The 26,006-nt window shown below is 41.3% G+C and overlaps 1 protein-coding gene across 2 annotated transcripts in view; it reads left to right on the top strand.

Annotated features, from left to right (window-relative positions):
* Positions 1–26,006, top strand: part of OXR1 (oxidation resistance 1) — a 447,309-nt gene that overhangs the window by 192,433 nt on the left and 228,870 nt on the right. For both annotated transcript variants that reach the window (XM_074943952.1, XM_074943951.1), the window contains exon 3: positions 16,735–16,934. In XM_074943952.1, coding sequence (XP_074800053.1) covers positions 16,735–16,934 — 200 coding nt within the window. The remainder of the gene's footprint in view (positions 1–16,734; positions 16,935–26,006) is intronic.

Genomic DNA, 26,006 nt, shown 5'->3' with positions numbered 1-26,006 from the left:
GGGGACCAATGCAGGCTTTGCCCTCCCTGTCACTAGTACTACCTTGTGTAACCTGACACATGAATCAAGAATACAAAGAGAACAGACCAGAACAGTTTCTTTTAAATTTGTAAGTTCAAGTGTCTGATATAACCTACCATTGCCTCAAGAACACAGCAATTTGGATACAGTAAGAAATTTACTGCATGTTCAATATATATATAAAGTATACCTGAGAATTAATGAGCTAATCTTGGAAATAGTTTCTGTTTCAGACATAGTTGCAGGTTATTCGGGTTATACTTGGATTCAAGGCAAAAACACTAAACTCATTCCTCTTTAGCTAAATCAATAAAAGATCCTTTGGCCAATTTCTGTTGTATCCTTAGGAAGCCAAAGATTAGTCTCTGAGGTAGGTTATACTTCTCCACAATGAGTCATCATGTGTACCCTGAATTCTGCATAGCACTAGCAACTACTTTCTGATCTCTGCAAGCAGGAATGCTAAAAATAGTCTTTTCAAGGAGCACCATCCTTCCTTCTCTTTGCTGTGAGAAAAATTGAGGCTTCATGAATCAGCGCTAATTGCTCATTCTAGGGTTCAGAGTAGCAGCCGTGTTCGTCTGTATTCGCAAAAAGAAAAGGAGGACTTGTGGCACCTTCGAGACTAACAAATTTATTTGAGCATAAACTTTCGTGACGTACAGCTTACTTCATCGGATGCATTCAGTGGAAAATACAGTGGGGAGATTTATATACATAGAGAACATGAAACAATGGGTGTTACCATACACACTGTAACGAGAGTGATCACTTAAGGTGAGCTATTACCAGCAGGAGAGCGGGGGGAAAAAGCCTTTTGTGGTGATAATCAAGGTGGGCCATTTCCAGCAGTTGACAAGAACGTCTGAGGAACAGTGGGGGGTGGGGGCGGGCGGGAATAAACATGGGGAAATAGTTTTACTTTGTGTAATGACCCATCCACTCCCAGTCTCTGTTCAAGCCTAAGTTAATTGTATCCAGTTTGCAAATTAATTCCAATTCAGCAGTCTCTCGTTGGAGTCTGTTTTTGAAGTTTTTTTGTTGAAGGGTTGAAGGGTTGTTGCTCATTGCACTATGTAGCACTTTGTGGAAGAGTACACTACATATCCCATCTAGCAACATGCTTTGGCATAAGTGGAGCATACTGTGTCTCTCAGAACATGTCACTCAACTCTTATCATCTGACAAAAGTGCAACCTGATTTTTGAAGCACCTGTCTGGCAGAAAGTAAACTCTGTGTTAAACAGAAGCAAAATGATGTTCTAGGGCCTGATCTTGCTCACATGCAAGTCAATAGCAAAACTCCTATTGACTTCAGTGGGAGCAGGGTTGGGCTCTGATCAAAGAGCCCACAATAAGGGGTTACAAAAGTAGATCCTTCTAATCAGAGATATCATAAAGAAGCCTGGGCTTCCTTCATAATACAGTCTTAAACTACTTCGGATTATTCTGATCCCTTCTTCAGTTACCATTTATTTTAGAAAGAGAAGGAAGTGGAAACTCTGCTCTTTTTACAGATTTAAAGTTTGACAGTGATTAGCAAAATCTACAGCTCTTGGTCTTTTAAAATATCGGTATGGCACCATCTTCACCAGTTATTCTACTGAGGGACTGGTGACTGCAAACAAAGTAGATACATTTCTACCAGCCATTGTAGACTTTTAATCAAGCCATCATTATACTATTTCATATATTAGGCTGTATTAGAGATAATCCTACAGAATTAAGTAAGTATATATGATTAAATGGAAATTATAGTCACTTTAAGCCATTATGCAGAGTATCTCTGTGTTGAATATGAAAGAGCTGGCAATTTCAACATTCATGCAAATTTCACTAAAAATATTTTGAATATAGCTCTGGAAAAGCTTTTTGTGAGAATGAAGCTAGTGGAAGTTACTTAAATAGCAGCATTGCAGCTATTAGCAAAATAGCTAGATCCAAAATAGTAATTTATTTTAACACATCTTTATTAAAATCCTCTCCAAATCCAATGTAACTGTCAGCAAATAATAAAGTAGGGCCAAAAAAATGCAGATTTGCTGCCAAGCTGGGTATTCTTCAAAAACTGATGTACTCTGAGAATCCAAAATGATGTTTTGTGAATGGAAATAAGGTAACTACCAAACATGATAAAACTCTGGGCCTAGCTGCACCTCGTGTCATCATTTACAGCTGTGCAAAGTGGGTGTAAAATTCTATTATACTGATTTGATACCATTTTACACATTTGTATATATTGTATTCTGTTCAGCTTCTGCTGCCATCCCCGTCCGTGTGCTATGTGAACACCTCCCAAACATTCATTAAACGGAATTAGAGTAGCAGCCGTGTTAGTTTGTATCCGCAAAAAGAACAGGCGAACTTGTGGCACTTTAGAAACTAACAAATTTATTAGAGCATAAGCTTTCGTGGGCTACAGCCCACTTCATCGGATGCATAGAATGGAGCATATAGTAAGAAGATGTGTGTGTATAAATATATACATACATACAGAGAAGGTGGAAGTTGCCATACAAACTGTAAGAGGCTAATTAATTAAGATGAGCTATTATCAGCAGAAGCAAAAAAACTTTTGCAGTGATAATCAAGATGACCCATTTAGACAGTTGACAAGAAGGTGTGAGGATACTTAACATGGGGAAATAGATTCAATATGTGTAATGACCCAGCCACTCCCAGTCTCTATTCAAACCCAAGTTAATGGTATCTAGTTTGCATATTAATTCAAGCTTAGCAGTTTCTCATTGGAGTCTGTTTTTGAAGCTTTTCTGTTGCAAAATTGCCATCCTCAAATCTTTTACTGAGTGGCCAGAGAGGTTGAAGTGTTCTCCTACCGGTTTTTGAATGTTATGATTCCTGATGTCAGATTTGTGTCCATTTATTCTTTTGCGTAGAGACTGTCCGGTTTGGCCAATGTACATGGTAGAGGGGAATTGCTGGCACATGATGGCATATATCACATTCATAGATGTGCAGGTGAACAAGCCCCTGATGGCGTGGCTAATGTGATTAGGTCCTATGATGGTGTCACTTGAATAAATATGTGGACAGAGTTGGCATCGGGGTTTCTTGCAAGGATAGGTTCCTGGGTTAGTGTTTTTGGTGTGTGGTTGCTGGAGAGTATTTGCTTCAGGTTGGGGGGCTGTCTGTAAGTGAGGATTGGTCTGTCTCCCAAGATCTGTGAGAGTGAGGGATCATTTTTCAGGATAGGTTGTAAATCTTTGATGTGCTGGAGAGGTTTTAGTTGGGGGCTGACCAGCATCATGGAATTGTAGGACTGGAAGGGACCTCGAAGGGTCATCTAATCCAGTCCCCTGCACTCAGGGCAGGACTAAGTATTATATAGTCCAGGGGTTCTCAAACTTCATTGAACTGCAACCCCCTTCTGACAACAAAAATTACTACACAACCCCAGGAGGGTGTATGGGGGGAGACCAAAGTTTGAGCCTGCACGAGCCCCACTGCCCCAGGTGGGAGGCCTGTAATCCAAGCCCCACCACCCAGGGCTGAAGCTCTCGGGCTGAAGCTCTGGGTGGTGGGGCTCAGGCTTCAGCGTCAGCCCTGGGCCTCAACAAGTCTAAGCCACCCCTGGCAACCCCATTTTGGGGTTCCAGTCCACAGTTTGAGAACTGCTTATGTAGACCATCGCTGACAGGTGTTTGTCTAATCTGCTCTTAAAAATCTCCAATGATGGAGATTCTACAACCTCCCTAGGCAATTTATTCCAGTGCTTAACCATCAAGACAGGAAGTTTTTCCTAATGTCAAACCTAAACCAGCCTTGCTGCAGTTTAAGCCCGTTGCTTCTTGTCTTATCCTCAGAGGTTAAGGAGAACAATTTTTCTTCCTCCTCCTTGTAACAACCTTTTATGTACTTGAAAACTGTTATCATGTTCTCTTCTCCAGACTAAACAAACCCAGTTTTTCAATCTTCCCTCCTACGTCATGTTTTCTTTAATCATTTTTTTGTTCTTCTCTGGACTTTCTCCAATGTGTCCACATTTTTCCTGAAATGTGGTGCCCAGAACTGGATACAACATACTCCAATAGAGGCCTAATCAGCGTGGAGTAGAACAGAATTACTTCTCATGTCTTGCTTACAATATTCCTGCTAATACATCTCAGAATGATGTTTGCTTTTTTTGCAACCGTGTTACACTATTGACTTATGATCCACTATGACCTCCATATCCCTTTCTGCAGTACTCCTTCCTATGCAGTCATTTCCCATTTTGTATGTGTGCAAGTGATTGTTCCTTTCTAAGTGGAGTACTTTGCATTTGTACTTATTGAATTTCCTCGTATTTACTTAAGACCATTTCTCCAGTTTGTCCAGATCATTTTGAATTGTAATCCTATCTTCCAAAGCATTTGCAACCCCCTCCCAGCTTGGTATCATCCACAAACTCTATAAGTGTACTCTCTATGCCATTATCTAAATCATTGATGAAGATATTGAACAGAACCAGAGCCAGAACTGATCCCTGCAGAACCCCACTGATAATTACTCTCTGGAATGGTTTACCAACCAGTTATGTACCCACTTTATATTAGCTTGATCTATGGTTGTATTTCCCTAATTTGTTTATAAGAAGGTCATGCAAGACGGTATCAAAAGCCCTACTAAAATCAAGATATACCAAATCTGCCGTGCCCCACTATCCATTTGGCTTGTTGCCCTGTAAAAGAAAGCTATTAGATTGGTTTGACATGATTTGTTCTTGACAAATCCCTATTGACTGTTACTTATCACCTTATTATCTTCTAGGTGTTGCAAATTGATTGCTTCATTATTTGTTCCATTATCTTTCCGGGTACTGAAGTTAACCCCAGTGGTCTGTAATTCTCCAGGTCGTCCTTATTTCTCTTTTTATAGATTAGCACTGTATTTGCCCTTTTCCAGTCCTCTGGAATCTCTCCCGTCTTCCATGATTTTTTGAAGATAATCACCAATGGCTCAAATATCTCCTCAGTCTGCTCCTTCGGTATTCTAGGGTTTATTTCATTAGGCCCTGATGACTTGAAGACATCTAACCTAGCTTCTTAACCCTTTACAGGTGAAAGGATTTTTCCTCTGGCCAGGAGGGATTTTAAAGGTGTTTACCCTTCCCTTTATATTTATGACAAAGAAGCTAGGATAACCTCGCTGGCATCTGACCAAAATGACCAATGAGGAGACAAGATACTTTCAAAAGCTCGGGGGAGGGAAAAACAAAGGGTCTGTCTGTGTGATGCTTTTGCCGGGGATAGAACAGGAATGGAGTCTTAGAATTTAGTAAGTAATCTAGCTAGATATGCGTTAGATTATGATTTCTTTAAATGGCTGAGAAATTAAGCTGTGCTGAATAGAATGGATATTCCTGTCTGTGTCTCTTTTTGTAACTTAAGGTTTTGCCTGGAGGGATTCTCTATGTTTTTAATCTAATTACCCTGTAAGGTATTTACCATCCTGATTTTACAGAGGTGATTCTTTTTTACTTTTTACTTCTATTAAAATCCTTCTTTTCAGAAACGGAATGCTTTTTCATTGTTCTTGAGTCCAAGGGTTTGGGTTTGTGATCACCTATGCAAATTGGTGAGGATTTTTACCAAACCTTCCCCAGGAAGTGGGGTGCAAGGGTTGGGAGGATTTGGGGGGGAAAGACGTTTCCAAACAACGCTTTCCTAGTAAAAATAAACCCAGATAAACGTTTGGTGGTGGCAGTGGAAGTCCAAGGGCAAATGGTAAAATAGTTTGTACCTTGGGGAAGTTTCAACCTAAGCTGGTAAAAGTAAGCTTAGGAGGTTTTCATGCAGGTCCCCACATCTGTACCCTAGAGTTCAGAGTGGGGAAGGAATCTTGACATCCCTATTTTAGCCTTTGATCCTACCTGATTTTCACTGGCATTCACTATGTTAGACATCTAATCTCTACTAACCTTTTTGGTGAAAATTTAAACATAAAAGTCATGTAGCACTTCTGCCATTTCTACACTTATTGTTTCTCCCCCTCCCACCTATTGAATTACGATTGCCAGCCTTCAAGATTCAAAAATCTGAGTCAGGACCCAGAAAATCAGGAGATTTTTAAAAAATAATAAATTGGGGGGCGGGGGTATTTGTCTTCTGGTTCTGGTTCCTTTAGGACAAACTTAGGTCACATTTTCAAAGTTATCATTGCAGCCATGAGGGCTAGAAACCTTACTACTTTTTAAAATTAAAGCTGAGATTCTCATGTAATCCTGTGCTTCCAGGAGCTCAGAGTTTAAGAAAATCACCAAATATCATGAGAGAGATAATAAAGTCACAAGAGGTGGAAACATCATATATAGCACTCTTCATTTGGGGATCTCAAAGCACTGTACAGACATAATGAAGTCTCACAACAATTCTGTGTGATAGATATTATTTGCATTTTACCTGTAACTCACGAAACCTTATGCTCAAATAAATTTGTTACTCTCTAAGGTGCCACAAGTACTCCTTTTCTTTTTGCGGATACAGACTAACACAGCTGCTACTCTGAAGCAAGTCAATCTATGTATGCTTTCACACAATATTTATAACTCTGGCAACTTTCATTGGCAAAATGGAAAGAGAACCCAGAAGACACAAATCTTAATGCCTTAATTTAGCCACAGGTGAACACTGTACCACTTATTCCTATCATATATCTCTATATCGTGCAAGTAAGGGAAGTAAAGCTACAGGTGGAGACAGTTTAGCAAGAACAGTCCTCAGGCATTGTACAAATGTCAGTGTAGCTAGGACCCAGTCCATTAGCTGAGGGGCCTGTGCTTTGCAATGTGGTGTGGTAGACTTAGGACTTCTGTTCTTGGATTATTTTCCAGAACAGAAAAAAAGGAGACCATTCTAGGTGTGGATTGGAGGAACATTAGTTTCATATCCTAAATCACTATTCTTGTTACAAAGAAATTAAATTCTTAACCAAAACCTTTGGGGAGTCACAAATACCACAGGTACTGAACACATCGCTGGAAAAGCAAGCACAGCCTTTCAAGGGACTTATTTTTGTTCTCATGCTGTGTGCACAATAAAAATCTCTGCAATAATCACTTGGCGCACAGAGAAACAGTATTATATATAGCAGATAATAGTGCATTAGGCTTTCCTTTACAATCTTATTTGCAGGAGGTGAAGGACCTGCACTGGCAATTTCACAGAACGATCACACTATAAAAGTTCCCATCCACTTGGGATTTTTTTCTTTTTTACTGTGAATAGTTTAAATCTGTTGGTTTTTTTCACTGACTGAACTGCCAGACGTTTGTTATAGCTGCTCCCAGGATTTGTTTTGAGGGTGACATTAGTTTTCTTTTTCATGATGTGTTTTATAGAAATATAACTTGCTATTACAAAATGAAATTCTGTGATTAATTGGTCCCTAAAGTCATATGCCTCTATTTATTTTGAGAAAAAGAAATAGTTTGCACAGCAGCTGCTTCTAACTTTGAAAATTAGCCTGCTCAGTAACTGTACATCTTCTCGTAATGGGTGAAATTCACTTCTGTATAGAGGACTAGCAGAATACTTTTGCACCACTTAAATCCTCTGTTTTGATGGCTTATGGGTGTATATGCTTTCTGCTGTCCATTTCTACAGGGGTGGATTTAATCCAGTGTTCTCAGGTAAATACATGTCTTTCTAAGGAATGAGACAGATTTCAGTTGCTACAGTGGAAGTTTGCATAATCAGAAATACATCCAGACTTTCTGTAGGCTCCCATACAGGTAGCCTTTTTAAACCACTGGGACATCACAGCATACAGCGAGTGTGTCTCAGTCCAGGGTATTTTACACTGACCCTCCCAAAATGTCAGTCCTCACTTATTTGGCCTTATGCTAATCTGCAATTTCTCACCTGTAAAGAAGTGCTAATACTGTTGGGAGCCTTACAATTCCTTTTTTAAGGCATGTATTAAAATTAGATCAAATAAACCAATATCTGCAAAGAAATTCTACCAACCTCCTGAAAATAAAATCTTCACTTCTGAACCCACTTCTTCCTGTCTTACTACAGTCAACTCACTGACATCAGATAAAGAACTGGAAAATGGCTACATTTTGTAGCACACCTAGAATGTTGTCACGTCTAGTCTGCATCAGACTCAGGTGTGGAACAAATATAGAACTGTAGGACTAGAAGGGACCTCGAGAGGTCATCTAGTCCAGTCCCCTGCACCAGTGGCAAGACTAAATATTATCTAGACCATCCCTGACAGGTGTTTGTCTAACCTGCTCTTAAAAATCTCCAATAATGGAGATTCCACAACCTCCCTTTGCAATTTATTCTAGTGCTTAACCACCAAGACAGTTAGGACATTTTTCCTCGTGTCCAACTTAAACCGCCGTTGCTGCAATTTAAGCCCATTGCTTCTTGTCCTATTCTCAGAGGTTAAAGAGAACAATTTTTCTCCCTCCTCCTTGTAACAACCTTTTACATACTCTAAAACTGTTATCATGTCCCCTTTCAGTCTTCTCTTCTCCAATTTTTGCAGTCTTCCCTCCTTGGTCAAGTTTTCTAGACCTTTAATCATTTTTGTTGCTCTGCTCTGGACTTTCTCCAATTTGTCAACATCTTTCATGAAATGTGGCACCCAGAACTGAAAGCAAAATACTCCAGTTGAGGCCTAATCAATGTGGAGTAGAGCAGAAGGATTGCTTCTTGTGTCTTGCTTACAACAATTCTGCTAATACATCCCAGAATGATATTTGCTTTTTTTGCAACAGTGTTACACTGTTCATTTATGATCCACTATGACCCCCATATGCCTGTCTGCAGTACTCCTTCCTTGGCAATTATTTGCCATTTTGTATGTGTGTAACTGATTGTTCCATCCTAAGTTGAGTATTTTGCATTTGTCCTTATAGGATCGCCAGTCATAGGCCTATTAAAGAATTGGGTGAAATCCTGTGCTCATTGAAGTCAATGGGAATTTTGGCAGTGACTTCAAGGGGCCATGATTTCACCATTGGTCTCCGTTGTCTATTGCCTGCACAGTGCACTAGGTGCTTGTGAGGGATTATGAGTCTCACACCCAGGCCCACGGCAGCACTCAGACCATGATTGCCACCCAGCAGCTCATCTGAGGAACCAGGGAAGGGTTCAGCAAAGGGCTAGCTTGCGGAGGGCCCTGCCCTTGAAGCTCCCAGTTGGGGGAAATATCCAGCTCCCTGATTGGCTGAGGAGCTCTATATACTCCTGGAAGCAACAACAGGAAGTTGTCTTAGCAACTAGAAGAATCTCTGGCTGGCTGCTACTATGGACCTCTCTGACTTACCTGACTCCTGAGCCCTGCATTCTTGCCTACTCCAGGTTCCTGTCTTCCCATCCCAGACTCCCCTCTACTCCCAGTTCCTGCTGTCTTGCCCTACTCCAGGTCCCTGCTCCTACGCCTTACCCCTGATGTTATTTCTGGCTCTGACCTTCAGCTTGGTACCTGACGTCTCCAGCTCTGACCCCTGACATGGCACCTGATGCAGACTTCAGTTCTGACCCTTGGCACTGACCACTAGCCCTGACTCCTGCCCTGACCCCTAGGCCTGGCTGGACACACCCTGGTCATTACAGTGCTTCTTCATTTGTTGTTGTTAACATATTGCTCTATTTACTGACACTCCTCTGTCAGCTGCTGATTCAGAAAAAAATAAGTCTTTTACACAATGAGTTTTACCCACCAGCCTTTGCTGTTGGGGTGTGCAGCTAATAACAAAAGAAGGAGAAAATTCAGGCTGGCTAACCTAGTGAGGAGGGCTTTAAACTAGGTTCACCGGGGGAAGGAGACCAAAGCCCTGAGGTAAGTGGGAAAGCGGGATACCGGGAGGAAGCACAGGCAGGAATGTCTGTGAGGGGAGGGCTCCTGCCTCATACTGGGAATGAGGGGCGATCAACAGGTTATCTCAAGTGCTTATATACAAATGCACAAAGCCTTGGAAACAAGCAGGGAGAACTGGAGGTCCTGGTGATGTCAAGGAACTATGACGTGATTGGAATAACAGAGACTTGGTGGGATAACTCACATGACTGGAGTACAGTCATGGATGGTTATAAACTGTTCAGGAAGGACAGGCAGGGCAGAAAAGGTGGGGGAGTAGCACTGTATGTAAGGGAGCAGTATGACTGCTCAGAGCTCCGGTACGAAACTGTGGTAAAACCTGAGTGTCTCTGGATTAAGTTTAGAAGTGTGTGCAACAAGAGTGATGTAGTGGTGGGAGTCTGCTATAGACCACCGGACCAGGGGGATGAGGTGGATGAGGCTTTCTTCCGGCAACTCACGGAAGCTACTAGATCGCATGCCCTGATTCTCATGGGTGACTTTAATTTTCCTGATATCTGCTGGGAGAGCAATACAGCGGTGCATAGACAATCCAGGAAGTTTTTGGAAAGCGTAGGGGACAATTTCCTGGCGCAAGTGCTAGGGGAGCCAACTAGGGGGGGCGCTTTTCTTGACCTGCTGCTCACAAACCGGGTAGAATTAGTGGGGGAAGCAAAAGTGGATGGGAATCTGGGAGGCAGTGACCATGAGTTGGTTGAGTTCAGGATCCTGACGCAGGGAAGAAAGGTAAGCAGCAGGATACGGACCCTGGACTTCAGGAAAGCAGACTTTGACTCCCTCAGGGAACAGATGGCCAGGATCCCCTGGGGGACTAACATGAAGGGGAAGGGAGTCCAGGAGAGCTGGCTGTATTTCAAGGAATCCCTGTTGAGGTTACAGGGACAAACCATCCCGATGAGTCGAAAGAATAGTAAACATGGCAAGCGACCAGCTTGGCTTAATGGTGAAATCCTAGCGGATCTTAAACATAAAAAAGAAGCTTACAAGAAGTGGAAGGTTGGACATATGACCAGGGAAGAGTATAAAAATATTGCTCGGGCATGTAGGAAAGATATAAGGAGGGCCAAATCGCACCTGGAGCTGCAGCTAGCAAGAGATGTCAAGAGTAACAAGAAGGGTTTCTTCAGGTATGTTGGCAACAAGAAGAAAGCCAAGGAAAGTGTGGGCCCCTTACTGAATGAGGGAGGCAACCTAGTGACAGAGGATGTGGAAAAAGCTAATGTACTCAATGCTTTTTTTGCCTCTGTTTTCACTAACAAGGTCAGCTCCCAGACTGCTGCACTGGGCATCACAGAATGGGGAAGAGATGGCCAGCCCTCTGTGGAGATAGAGGTGGTTAGGGACTATTTAGAAAAGCTGGACGTGCACAAGTCCATGGGGCCGGACGAGTTACATCCGAGAGTGCTGAAGGAATTGGCGGCTGTGATTGCAGAGCCCTTGGCCATTATCTTTGAAAACTCGTGGCGAACGGGGGAAGTCCCGGATGACTGGAAAAAGGCTAATGTAGTGCCAATCTTTAAAAAAGGGAAGAAGGAGGATCCTGGGAACTACAGGCCAGTCAGCCTCACCTCAGTCCCTGGAAAAATCATGGAGCAGGTCCTCAAAGAATCAATCCTGAAGCACTTACATGAGAGGAAAGTGATCAGGAACAGTCAGCATGGATTCACCAAGGGAAGGTCATGCCTGACTAATCTAATCGCCTTTTATGATGAGATTACTGGTTCTGTGGATGAAGGGAAAGCAGTGGATGTATTGTTTCTTGACTTTAGCAAAGCTTTTGACACGGTCTCCCACAGTATTCTTGTCAGCAAGTTAAGGAAGTATGGGCTAGATGAATGCACTATAAGGTGGGTAGAAAGCTGGCTAGATTGTCGGACTCAACGGGTAGTGATCAATGGCTCCATGTCTAGTTGGCAGCCGGTGTCAAGTGGAGTGCCCCAGGGGTCAGTCCTGGGGCCGGTTTTGTTCAATATCTTCATAAATGATCTGGAGGATGGTGTGGATTGCACTCTCAGCAAATTTGCAGATGATACTAAACTGGGAGGAGTGGTAGATACGCGGGAGGGGAGGGATAGGATACAGAAGGACCTAGACAAATTGGAGGATTGGGCCAAAAGAAATCTGATGAGGTTCAATAAGGATAAGTGCAGGGTCCTGCACTTAGGATGGAAGAATCCAATGCACCGCTACAGACTAGGGACCGAATGGCTAGGCAGCAGTTCTGCGGAAAAGGACCTAGGGGTGACAGTGGACAAGAAGCTGGACATGAGTCAACAGTGTGCCCTTGTTGCCAAGAAGGCCAATGGCATTTTGGGATGTATAAGTAGGGGCATAGCGAGCAGATCGAGGGACGTGATCGTTCCCCTCTATTCGACACTGGTGAGGCCTCATCTGGAGTACTGTGTCCAGTTTTGGGCCCCACACTACAAGAAGGATGTGGATAAATTGGAGAGAGTCCAGCGAAGGGCAACAAAAATGATTAGGGGTCTAGAGCACATGACTTATGAAGAGAGGCTGAGGGAGCTGGGATTGTTTAGTCTGCAGAAGAGAAGAATGAGGGGGGATTTGATAGCTGCTTTCAACTACCTGAAAGGGGGTTCCAAAGAGGATGGCTCTAGACTGTTCTCAATGGTAGCAGATGACAGAACGAGGAGTAATGGTCTCAAGTTGCAATGGGGGAGGTTTAGATTGGATATTAGGAAAAACTTTTTCACTAAGAGGGTGGTGAAACACTGGAATGCGTTAACTAGGGAGGTGGTAGAATCTCCTTCCTTAGAGGTTTTTAAGGTCAGGCTTGACAAAGCCCTGGCTGGGATGATTTAACTGGGAATTGGTCCTGCTTCGAGCAGGGGGTTGGACTAGATGACCTTCTGGGGTCCCTTCCAACCATGATATTCTATGATTCTATGATTCTATGTATAATAACCTAACACTCAGAATTCTAAAAAATGAGTCTGAAGCCCTGTCTCCTTAGAGGCTTCTTCCTGTCTGATTAGCTGGGAGCTACTTATATAGAGTCCCTTTACTTCTTTCTAAGCATCTGATTAAGACTTCAGCCTCCAGCCCTGTTTTTTTGTTCCTTATACCCTATAAAATATGGGAGATTGAAGTAAGCAGATGTTTCCCTGCTTGTTGTTAATGAGCTAGGGCCTCCATTTCCTTTCACCACCTACGCATTCTGTTCTGTTCCTTGTGTTTTTAACTATAATTGCATAGCTAATTGGAACCATTGTTAAAGGTTAATAAGACTTCCTCTATTTTATGAAATTTTCATATGAATGATGGTATTTAGCATTCTCTCTTGCCTACAACAAAAAAGTAATTTTCAAGAATCTAGGGGGCATAGGGAAGAAACATATCTAGCGCTCTTATTTCTAAGGTGCTCGTTGTAGCCCTGCCTTCTTGTAATTCCATAAAATTAATCTACTATCCACCCTCGGTTTCACATGTTTAACAGTTTATTATGGATTGCACATTTGCCGGACCCGGGTTGGGGTAGAGGGAGTAGCACTGCGCTCTTGGTAACCCTGTTGGCTACAAGAAAGCATAGTGAATGGAATTCCTGACAATAAGTGGATTGGAAATTAATGGAGAAAGGATTGAGGGAAACCTTCACAGTGACCTGTCACTCAGAGTTGCTGTTTTGGAACATGGGGAGCCAGTTGGTCAAGCAGAGGTGATAACTGAAGCAATTCGTAGAAGTGATTGTTTTTAAAGTTAAAACACAAAAGTCTGTAGTTGCATGCTCAGAATAATGAATGTAATGGGTTCCCCCCAGGGTGCCATCTGGAACTGGTCAAATCTGGCCAGTATATGGGTTGATACCTGATCCGCCTCTCCCTCAATGTGAAGGGAACAATGCACAGTTGTGGTAGCCAAGCAGAGATTTTCCCCCAGCACTCCAGCCAAAGCTCACTGGTTTAGATTAAAACAAAAACAAGTTTATTAACTACAAAGGATAGATTTTAAGTGATTACAAGTGATAGAAAATAAAAAACACAAACTAAGCTTAATATATTAGATAGATTGGATATGAATTAGCAGAGTCTCACCCTGAAAAATGATACAAGCAGGCTGCAGATTCTTAAGGGGCAAGCTGCACTTGCTTTATAGCTTGGAATCCCCAGGTATTTCATACACGGGCTAGAAATCCCTTTAGCCTGGGTCCAGCACTTCCCCCAGTTCAGTCTTTGTTCCTAGGTGTTTCCAGGAGTCTTCTTGTGTGGGGAGTGAAGAATCACAGATGATGTCATTTTCTGCCTTATATAGCTTTTGCATAGGGTGGGAACCCTTTGTTCCAAAACTTGGTTCCCAGATCCGTCTGTGGAAAACTACTGATGTCCCAAGATGGAGTCCAGAATCATATGGACCAGTCACATATCCTTGTAGAGTCATAGCAGCCATCACTCACAGGCTGCCTGTAGCTTTTTCAGGAAGGCTCACCAAGTGGGAGAAAAGCATCTCCTAAGGCCTACTGTTCTCCTTAATGGCTCATTGCCCTGAATAGGCCCTTCCCAACCACCTATCTAGACTGAAAGCATCTTGTCTAGTGGGTCTTACCCAGGTTAAATGCATTTGAAATACAGATACATAGTCAATATTCATAATTTCTGATACAAAAATGATATGTGCATATGTAACCCACACACCTCCTGGGTGTGGTGTTCTGTCCCATCTAGTGGCACGGAGACCACTTAGGGAGAGAGATAAAATGAATCTGCTCTACAGCCTTAGCTAACAGCCAGTTGGGTTTTAGCTCATGCGGTAGAGGCTCATGCACTCAGCTCCAGGAGTCCCCGGTTTGATCCTGCCAACTGATAACTGGGGTCTGTCAGCATTACACATACAAATAGGATAATCATATTCAGCAAATCATAACTTTTCCAATGATATCTCACATGACCCATCTTGCATAAAATACATCATAATTGTGCTATAACCATATCATAATAATATCACTATGAAGCATATTGGCTGCAGTGTCACAACGATATATATATATATATATATATATATGCAAGGATTCCCTCCGAGACCTTTTCCTCTTGGTTTATCCAGACCACTTTATTGAGTTTTGGGAGACCACTTTATTGAATTCTCTGGTATCCAAAAGCCCAGTTTGAATCGACACTTATCACTGAGGTTTCTTTATTGGCATTTCATAAAGCTGTATCTGAGGTTAGCAGGCTGAGGTGTATGGTGGTGGGCTAGGGTGCATCACAACTACAAATTACATAATTATAAATCAGATTATATACATATTCTAAAATAAAAGGAGTACTTGTGGCACCTTAGAGACTAACCAATTTATTTGAGCATAAGCTTTCGTGAGCTACAGCTCATCCGATGAAGTGAGCTGTAGCTCACGAAAGCTTATGCTCAAATAAATTGGTTAGTCTCTAAGGTGCCACAAGTCCTCCTTTTCTTTTTGCGAATACAGACTAACACGGCTGTTACTCTGAAACCAATATTCTCAAATAGACTAACAAATTCACATTACATTCTACACAGTATCACACACTTCTGTAGTCTAGCAGGATACTATGGGACAGACTTGGTATAACTGCCCCTGTACCAGTTAGTTAGTACAATAGAGGATTTACTGCATAGAAAATCTTTGATGGCTGGAATTAATGAAGCATGTGACATCCGCTCTATGTACAATACGGTGTGGTGTAAACAGAAACAAATGGCTTGCTTTAATGAGACATTAGCAGTGACACCAGCAGATGTGTGAAATGTGTCTTTGTTTAATGCGCATGCACCACATCAAACAGTGTTTCTGAAACATGTACCTCCTTTCTGGAACCGGAGGCTGTAACCTTCTTTGTACATCCACAATGAGTGCCTGTGCAGTATCCCTTCTCATGCACCCCACTAATGTGCTGCAACCCTTGAGGGACCATATCAGTCAATAGGGCAGTAAAACATAAAAATCTGTGTTTTTCTGGGATTAAAATGAAACGCTGAACTTTAGTTTCCCTAGCCACAATACACAATGGAACCCCATTTATCCAGTCTAATTGGGACCGGGCCAGATTAGATAATCTAAAATTTGGATAATCCAGAGAATAGGCAAATAGCTTCAGCCCTGGCGACGGGGCTCATGCTGTCATCCCTAGGTGGCAGGGCTCAGGCTTCCGTTGAAGCTGGAGCAGCACCATGCTGGACTGACAGCCTGAGCCCCGCTGCCTGGTGCTCGGGCTATCAGCCCCAGTTCGATTAATACGGAGAGCTGGATAAATGAGGTTCTACTGTATACGTTTTTAATTTTTCACAAAATGTAAAAAAAAGATTCTCTGTAAAAATGCAAATTCCACGTTTTTCTGTGGCAAATGGATTTCTAGGATCCCCGGAGATTAGGAGAAACTTCCCAACTGTAAGGGTAGTTAAGCACTGGAACAAATTACCTAAGAAATTGTGGAATCTGTCATTGGAAGTTTTTAAGAACAGGTTAGACAAATACCTGTTAGGGGTGGTCTAGATAAATACTTAATTCTGCTTCAGTGCAGAGGACTGGACTCGATGACCTATTGAGATCCTTCTCAGTCCTACATTTCTTTGATTTCCTGTGCAACCGTGAACAAATTACTTAATTTCTCTGTGCCTCCGTTCCCCCATTTCTGGCAATAATACTTCCTTCCTCCCATCTCTTATCTGACTGGTCTGTTTAGATCATTCCTTCCCCAAACAGTTTACAATCTCTCACTACTTATTTACCACAAAGAAAGTCTGATCACAGTTGGGGCCTCTTGGCACTACTGTAATATAAAATAAATTGTTAATTTATTGCATCACTATTCTTTGTAAAGTAAAAGCAGTTCAATATTGTAGCTATAAAACAAGTATTAATAGCACGTTTTCTTTTGCCTATAGGTTAAAGAAAAAGTCCCAGTCTGTAGATGTTACTGCACCAGGATACAACCCTCTTGCAGCAGAAGCACAAGAGGCCCCACAAGCCAGTAAATTGATACCTGTCACTAACACAGCTACTTCTGAAGAGGAGCAGAACAACACCACAAATTCGCAAAGGCGCAATCCACGGAGGAGTGAGCTGAGGAGATACTGTACCATTGGTGAGCTTAAAGCCATCATTCAGTTCAAATGTTTCAATTAGTATGTGGAAGGCATCCCCACGTTGCTGGCCAGTCAATCAGATGTTCTTTAGCTAGATGGAACAGAGTTGCTGACTTCCTTATTGCTCACTGGGGGATATAGTCTTATCTGTTGCTAATATTAAATAGTTTTCTTTTGCAGAGAAATTCGGTGGTGTTAATGTCACTTTTCAAGTGACAGAAGCATTCCACTTGTTTTTATTAATTTTATTTGTTTTTGTTTCACTGTGACTAGGCCTAAGACTCAAGTTTTAAAAATAATGTCAAACAGGAGACTCCATAATTATAGCTTGCAGGCAATATAAACTACCAAGGGTAAATTTGACTTCTCACTTTTTAAAAAATGTGTCTAGAGTTGTTTCCAAGCATCCTTTTCTTCAGCATTTATTTCTGTTTTTACTATTTCAAAACCTCGCTCTTCAGCTCAACACCCACACTCCATTTTTTCAGGTTAAGCTGTTCGACTTCAGCATCACCTCAGATTGCAGCATTTATCTCCTAAGGACTTGTAGTGGTCTGAAGTACTTTAGGTGAAATCTGAGTAAAGTGTTGTATATGCAAGTTAAGTACATGATAGTTAGTGAGTAAGGAAACCCTCCACTCCCAACCTGGGGTCAGGATATGAGGATGGCATAGGAACTGTCATCTCTTCACCATCAGCCTTTTTGAGGAGGTGGAAGTCATGGAAGGGAGTCTGTGCTTCCAGAACTTATGTGGATCCCAGATGGAATTCCCAATCGGCTCTCTGTCCAGTTCCAAAAGGAGCATGAACTAGATATAGGCTGCTTTCCTGCTCGGCTCTCTCAACTGCCCTGCCTCCTCTCCACGGACAAATTCACCACACACTTGTCTCAAACAAGAGAAATTCATCTTTGTGTAGAAGGCTGGGAGGGATTTCACCCAACCTGTAGAGCCTTAACTGCACGGAGTTTACACAGAGACTTCTGTGGGCTGGAGAGTAGAGAGCAAGGCACGGAACTGCTGTATTTCCGCACCGGAATAAATTGCCTAGGGAGGTTGTGGAATCTCCATCATTGGAGATTTTTAAAAGCAAGTTAGACAAACACCTGTCAGGAATGGTCTAGATAATACTTAGTCCTGCCATGAATGCAGGGGACTGGACTAGATGATACCTTGCGGTCCCTTCCAGTCCTTTGATTCTATTATTATAGTTAATAAAAATGGTTGCTTTAATGTAAAGCCCTCTTACATGTACAGAATTTAAAGAAACTTCAGCAGATATTGTGATTTCTGACTTCCACCTATGAGCTCTTACATAAGCAACAAGCCACAGTGGCACATACAGTTAATGTCCTATATTTTGCTTCAGTTATGTTGTAGAGCACACAGGGCCTAGCACAGTGGGGTACTGATTCCTGATCAGGGCTCTTAGATGATAATATAATGCAAATAAATAAATAATAAACCAACAGGCGTCTTGTCAATGACTTTAATGGGAACAGGATTGGATCCCAGGAGGGAGAGTTCTGAGAAACTCAGTGCATAAACATTCTGATGAAATGCTGATACTTGCCAAAACAGCCAGAAGAGCCGCAACACAGTCACACAGGAGCAGCCAGGGACAGAGCTGACAGTGGGGATGGCATCTCACTCACAGCAGTGTGGCTGAAGGACAGTGCAGCCAGTGAAGACAATAGCTCAGAAATCTAATCTAGTGCAGTCCTCCCTTCACTGCTTGAATCCAGCAGCCTCTTCTGAAACTGGTGGTTTGTTCCATTTCACACACCCCGCCCCCCCATGACTCCAGCAGAGCAGAGCACTACTATCTGGCACAGTTTCCTCTCAGTAGTAGTAACAGAAATGTAAGTAGTTGTTTGCCAAGGCTAGAGTGAGTGAGTGACATGGTCTTGCCTGACTGGCCAGCAGGGAATGAGATGTCAACACTAGTTATAGCAAAAAAATGTCACTAATTTGCAGTAGGTCTCCCATCCGTTAGGGAGGTTCTACTGGGTGGGAGTGAGTGAGGTTTTCTTATACTTAATATATTTGCTCGAATTCTGAAGAGAAATGTTAATTTCATCCAGCAGACACACAGCCATGGAAATCTGAAAGAACATCCTGCTGAATTTGTAGTACATATGGAGGTACTGAATAATGCATTGAAATAAGGTTACATGATGAGACTGCAGGTGATCGAAAGTAGCACAGTACATCTGGAGCAGCTTAAAGGGCAACTTTTATTATGGAGACGCTACCACTTCTCCATACTTAAGGTTGCAGCTAGCCTCCATGACATTCTCTGCTTCAGCTCCTGGGACTGCAGGACTTGAGCTGGCAGCCAGCGGGGCCCTGGCAGGGTTCCAGCGACAGGGGACCCCCTTGCAAGGTTCCAGTGACAGTTGACAGAATCCTGAGGGGGCCCTCCTCAGGGTTCCAGGGATGGACAACAGCCTTGGGCAAGTGGGTGGGGGTGTCTTGTTTTCTCTTTGCAGCCCCTCCCACCCCTCCTGCAGCTTCCAGCTACCCTGGGCAGAGGGGGAACCCCACAGCTCCCAGCCACCACGGTGGCAGGGAAAAACCATGGAGCCGCAGCAGCAAAAGTCACAGACAAGTCACAGCTTCCATGAAGTTTTGTTTATTGCCCATGAGCTGTCCATGACTTTTACTAAAAATAACCATGACAAAATCTTAGCCTTAGTTATAAATCATCACAAACAATTACCCTAATTTGAATTTTTTACTTTTGTCTAATCTTCCTTGGTTTCCTCCTAGCTCAAAAATGGCATGATAATACCATTCCAAACTTTCTGTATAGTTAATTTTCTCTGAAAACTTACATGCTACTCATATTTGAAGAAACTAGGCAGTAACTAAGAAAAGTCGGAAGGTATATGGCCTCTAGACTTGAAGAATTGTTGAGGTAAAGATAAGAGCCTGCGTTTCACAGACTTAGATCTACTTATAAAAATAGAGAAGAGAAGGCTTTCCAAAGCAGGGAAGTCCAAGGAAGGATTTTTTCACTGCTTAGTGGAAACTAGGAGCAGTGCAAATCTGAAAGAAGAAAAGAGAGCTATAAATCATATATATTTTTATTGGTACTTGTCCAGCATCTTAAACAAAATCTTAAGTAAGCCTAAATTCTTTCTTCCATCTTAAACACATGCCCATTACTGTAGCTTTCTGTAACTCTGCAAGAGCTAACCAAAATTACTTTACTAGAAATGAAAAAGAAACAAGGTAAATCCACATACAGCCAAGGTAGTCCATTTCAGTAAAAAGGGTTAACGGTGTTTTACCAGAAAATCACTCTGTTCTGGAAAACCCTTCACATAAATCAGCGAAGGATTAGAATTAAGCAAGCTGTCTAATAGCATGCAAGTTTTATGAGTAATTGTGAGCTGCAGAAGCTAAAACTCAAAGCTGCATTGTGGACCCAACTCCCATCAACTTCAGTTTACTTTGAGTCTGGCCTATAAGTTCCTGTTCATTCAGAATGTCTGTTATTATTTGGGGGCTTTTTTTGTTTTGACGTATTTGTCTAGAAAGATTTTCTAGATCACTATAATTGGAGTTAATTCTGACAGTTGTTTGTGACTTCCTGAAGATGAATTTAATGTCCCAGCAGGAGTGGACAGAGTGTCATAGATAGAAAAATATCAGGGTATGTCTACACTGCACTAGACACATGTGGCTGGCCCATGCCAGCTGACTAAGGCTCACGGGGCTTGGACTAAGGGGCTGTTTAATTGTGGCGTGGATGTTCCAGCTTTGCCTACAGCCGGAGCTCTGGGACCCTCCCAACTCACAGGGTCCGAGAGCTCAGGCTACAGCCTGAGCCCAAACATGTACACTGCAATTAAACAGCCTCTTAGCCAGAGCCTGAGTCAGCTGGCATGGGCCAGCTGTGGGTGTCTAATTGCAGTACAGACACTCTCAAATATCAGTTATGTTTTGTTTACAGGTGGATATAAAGTAACTAAAAACTAGCACATTAATTTAATTGGGTCAGCAACAGATTTACACAGAAATTTTACCTTGTTTTGACCTTGTTTGCACAGCGTTCTCTGCCAGCAGCAATCAGTGCCTGAGATGGAGCAACACGGGCTAATTATTACCATGATAAATAGATTAAGAAATTGCATTACAACAGTGTCTGAGTGTTCTCTGATTCTCTCAGCCAGATTTACTTCTTTCTGTTGTTTTTTTTATTGCACTATGTTAATCTTAAACCAATGGTTAAATGTCAATATTTATCTGATGATTAACAGGTTACTCAAACAAGTTCATGCTGGGTGAACCAGAGTAAGAATTAAAGTTGACATTGTTATATATTTTAGGTCCCAAATTTAAACTTGTTAAAATGATTGCTCTGGGAATTGCTCTGTATTCTAACTAAAAAGATCACTTTGATGCTAAATTTTTTTTTAAAAGGAAACAAAATGATCACTGTTTATATAGAACATAGGGCCAAATCCTTCAGTTTCTAGTGTAGGCCAAACTCCTGAAAGCCACTGCATAAGGATGACTGTAGGATTGGAGACATGTTTTGGTTGTGTTCCGTAGTCACAAAGCCAACAGAGGGAGCACAGTAACTCACTGTTATGAAACACCATCCAGTTCCGAAGGCAATATACAGGGAAAACATAATTGTTTGCCAAAGGAGGTACAAAAATGCCTTACTCTGACCCTTCAATTCCTTAAGAGAGTGTGACAGATGGCAGAGAGTAACACTAACAATACCATCAAAATGCAAAGCATTTGGTAACATCTCTTGTTAGTATTGTTTTATGAAAAACCACTTATGTAAAGAGACACTAACATCTTGTGAAAAACTTTTAAAAACATTCATTTTAAAAGTTTCTCGGTGTCTCATGTAACCATTTGTTTTGTGTTATTCTTGGCTCTTTTTTTTATTAACAAACACAGAATCTGTGTCATAGTAGAGTATCAATTATTAACTGCTTACTTCAGCTGTCACATTACAGTCCTTCCCAAGGGAATTAATTGTGATATGGGCTCATGATTACAAGTGAGGAATAAGCAGTAGGACTACATGAACACCTAAGGATCATAAACCTCTACTGCTCAAGCTAAAGCAACAAGTCCGTTAGATCAGAGGCAGTAGCAGATTCATAAACCACTGTACAAGAGTCATCGCCTACAAGGGAGCCACACTGTGTTATGTCCGGGTTACACAGTGGCTGTTCTGAACATTCCACATAATCTAAACTTAACTAACATCACCCTCAATATTCAGACAAAGCACAAATCTTACTAATTTAAAATGGGCCTCCCAGTCATCAGTAATAGATCTCTATCTAATCACTTCACATTTTGCTAGAGTGCAAAAGGAAAACTGACAGATTTGCCTGAGCTTGGGATGAAGTATGACAGCTATAATATCTGAACAGGGTCTGAAGACTCTCAGCACATCCTGACAACTCTTTACTAACCGAAACAAAAGACAAGAAGAGTGAGAGAAATGGGGCCGTTGAGGGGAAAGTGCTGTCATATAGTGCTGAAATAGTGCTCTCAAACATTTGCCTGTGCTTGTGGGCCTTTTCCATTTGTGCCATTTGTTCAATCAGATTTGCATGAATGTTGGGGAAAAAGAGTTCTTTTCTGCTGTTAGGGCAGTTTGTTCCTCCCATACCGAGGAACATTTTCCTTGGATGTTTTAACTTCCATTTCTTCCATCATGAATGTCAAGTTTTTATTTCCTGCCCATGTTGTTAAGTTCTCAGCTGTTGGTAACTTGTTTTATTTCCCTGTCCTCTTTGGTATTTGCATTATCTTCCTAATTTAATGTCACTATAAACCTAATGCTACTTCACATGCACAACTGCTTATATGTGTGTACTTTTGCATACACCTGCTTTGCATGGGAAGTCACTGCAACTGTGCATGTTGTGCTCCCAGATACTGTGTACAAACATGAGTTGTCTAACCGGTTGTGTTTCTAAATCTGAACTTTAAAAAATCTTGATAATAAGGGGTATATAGTCTCTCCCCTGATGTGTGCTGAGCAGAACTGAAAAAGTTAAGCCTATGAGTTGTGGAGAACACATCCCTTTAATTTGAAGAATTTTTAGAATTCACTATTTCATCGGCACTGATGCCACTTTAAAGGCTTCATCACTTTCAGTACAACGCAAGACAGATTTATTTTGTATTTCATCTTTCCTACAAACTGTATTTCATAATGCTTTCCAGGCTTAATGAATACACAGTCTAGAGGAAAAATAGCAGAGGGAGAGAGAGAAAAGAAGGGCAAGGGAGAAAAGCAATGTTTTCAGATGAGATGACAAACAAGATGAAGCTTCAGTGAGGTGGGGTGAGCTGTTCTGTGTGGCAGACTCTGTAGACAAAAATGGCTCTTGCGCCTTCAGTGGTCAGATTGTGTGAAGAAGCTGCGTGGGAACTGCATAAAGAAACAAAGCTGCGTCAGGTCTTTGGAGAGTTCTAGAAACATCAGCCAAGATTCTCAAAAAGTAGGAACTTAAATTAGGCTTCTAATTCCATATTTAAGCACCAAACTAAGGGGCCTGACTTGCAAAAGTGCTTAGCAGTGAACAGCTCTACTTGAGGTCAAAGGCAGGAGCTGGGGGCTCATCACTTTTGAAAAACAGTGCCTAAGTTTAGGTTCCTCCTCTAGGCCATGGAGAGTAACGTGACATGTACAGTGGTGCTGTGTGTTAGAGTTGTGTAACAGCATGTTTGCTATATTTGTTAGTTTTTTTTTTTTGTGGTGTAAAAGGCTTTGTTTTCTTCTATTGTGATGGCTGTTGCTACCTGTTATTAACATAAAAAGAGGGCAGTATTGACACTGATGAAATAGAAATTACAGAATAAAATGATAAATAAAATACAAATGTATGATTTAGGAATCTGGCAACGTAAACTGAGGCATGGTTTATCCTAGAAACTTTTGCTGTTCTAGTAATGTCACTTATGGGTGTTGGTTATTTTGTTGTTGTTGTTGCATTTTTATACTAGCGAAAGCCATAGTATGAATGCAGTTATACTGGCAAAAAAGTGTTTTGCCAATATAGCTTATTTTGACCAGAGAACTAGTGTAAAGCCCTGTTTTGCCAGTATAAACTGCATCTCCACTAGGAGGGTTTGCCAGTACACCTTTTCTAATACAGACAAGCACACACACACACAAACACACACACTTTATTTCCAATGCTCTGTCCTTTCTTTCTTAATCTTCTCCAAAAAGCAATTTCAGGAAACGCAGGAGGCTAAGCTCCTATAATCATAAAGCTCTGGTGGCTCATTTTTCAAATTTACTTTATATCCCATTTGCCAAAAAAGGAAAGAAAAACATGTTTCTTTTCCAGCCCCTGTTCCTCTCAAGTAAATGGAAAAAAATATTGTTGTTGTTGTTGTTTTGTTATGTTAAAATAAATATTTTGAATTAATTTCCTTTAAGATGAGCCTGATCACTATCACTATTTACATGGGTGCAAATCCAGAGTATGGCTTTACTATCCATTGAAAACAATGGAGTTACACCAGTGTAAAAGCAATATAGGAGAGTAATGGAGTAATTGGGCCAACTAGCTATAAATAAACACAGATTAAATGAATTATGTTTCAAAATGTAGCACACAATTAGCCACCACAGCAGAACTACATCATTGCAAGAAACTATTTCCTGTAGCCTGCCCAAAGGAAATTTCATGTGGTAAATACAAATTATGACAAAAATAACATTTCACCAGGCAGTCATTTGAATTTTAGCAGGTTCATTCAGAACATCTGTGCTGGAATAATGAAATGCATCTTTCAGAGAATCTAATGGGACCATAAATGTAAGTAACATCTTGATTTATTATCACCATTATCATTAATAATGAAGAAAACACTTTAACAGAAAAGATCTTGTGGACCACACTGAGATAACATTTTATAAAAAGTGGGTAATTTGTATGGGCCAGCTCATGTCATTATTAATCAAGGGTGAGCTAAATATAATTGGGAACATACTGAGCATTCACTCACAGATTTGATCTGCTTTTACTGACAGTGGAACTAATTTTGATTACACTTTATACTCTTGTAAATCTGGAATAACTCCATTGAAATAGGAGGGAGTTATACTGATATATAAATATCTGAAATAGATGATGAAATCCATGTCAGTTATAGCTGAATCAGTCCAAGTATTGCTTCTGTTTACTTTCCTATAGGATTGTCTCCTTTGAAAATTAGTTTTGGTTTTTAAACAGAGCAGATAAGTTAAATTTGTCATTTCCTTATTGTAAGGAAATCAATACATGCTGTAATCCTATGCCTGGAGGTACCGGAATGCTATCAAAACTAAAGCTAGGGCAACCACATTCATAGAATCATAGAATATCAGGGTTGGAAGGGACCTCAGGAAGTCATCTAGTCCAACCCCCTGCTCAAAGCAGGACCGATCCCCAATTAAGATATAGCATATTAGTGCTGTGTGCTTTTTATACTTACATGTTATTCAGAATTCTCATGCTAACCTTTGTCATCCATGAACAAGATCAGCAATGTCTAAGTGCCGCTGTGTGAGATCCTTAGGTTATAAGTGTGGGACCTTTTACTATTTCCCAGTCAAACTTTAAAGGACCACAGGACCCAACATATCAGTGTTTCAATACTGAAAAACATTCCTGTTGCTACACGTCTAGTGGCATAGGAAATCAAATTCAGAACCTAGTGAAATCCATGTCCCCTGGTTGCTATCAACCACTAATGAATGAGAAGCGATCTTGGGTGCTTTCTGGAAAATATGTAAATTTCAAATGTTAGCCAGCGTTTCATGAAGTTCTCCCTGTTGCAGGTTCTTTGCTGGCACCTCAGTAAGTTCTCCCTATTGTAGATTCTTTATTTCTGGATATTCTTAAAAGGATTTGGATATAAAGATAAAATAAAAATAAGTTGCTATGTTTATTGCTGAGGATTTGTGTGGCAGAACTATTCTCTCCAAGGGTGCCTCCGAAAGATTCTCCTCATCATTTGGAGGTTGAAGATATGTGCTATTCCACTTTTAGAAGATTGACAAAGTCTTTTGTTCTTTAAGTTTTCACA

The sequence above is a fragment of the Natator depressus genome, chromosome 2, assembly GCF_965152275.1.
Source record: "Natator depressus isolate rNatDep1 chromosome 2, rNatDep2.hap1, whole genome shotgun sequence".
Lineage (NCBI taxonomy): Eukaryota > Metazoa > Chordata > Testudines > Cheloniidae > Natator > Natator depressus.
Note: the sequence above shows the minus strand (reverse complement) of the source record. Positions and strands in the feature narration are given on the sequence as shown.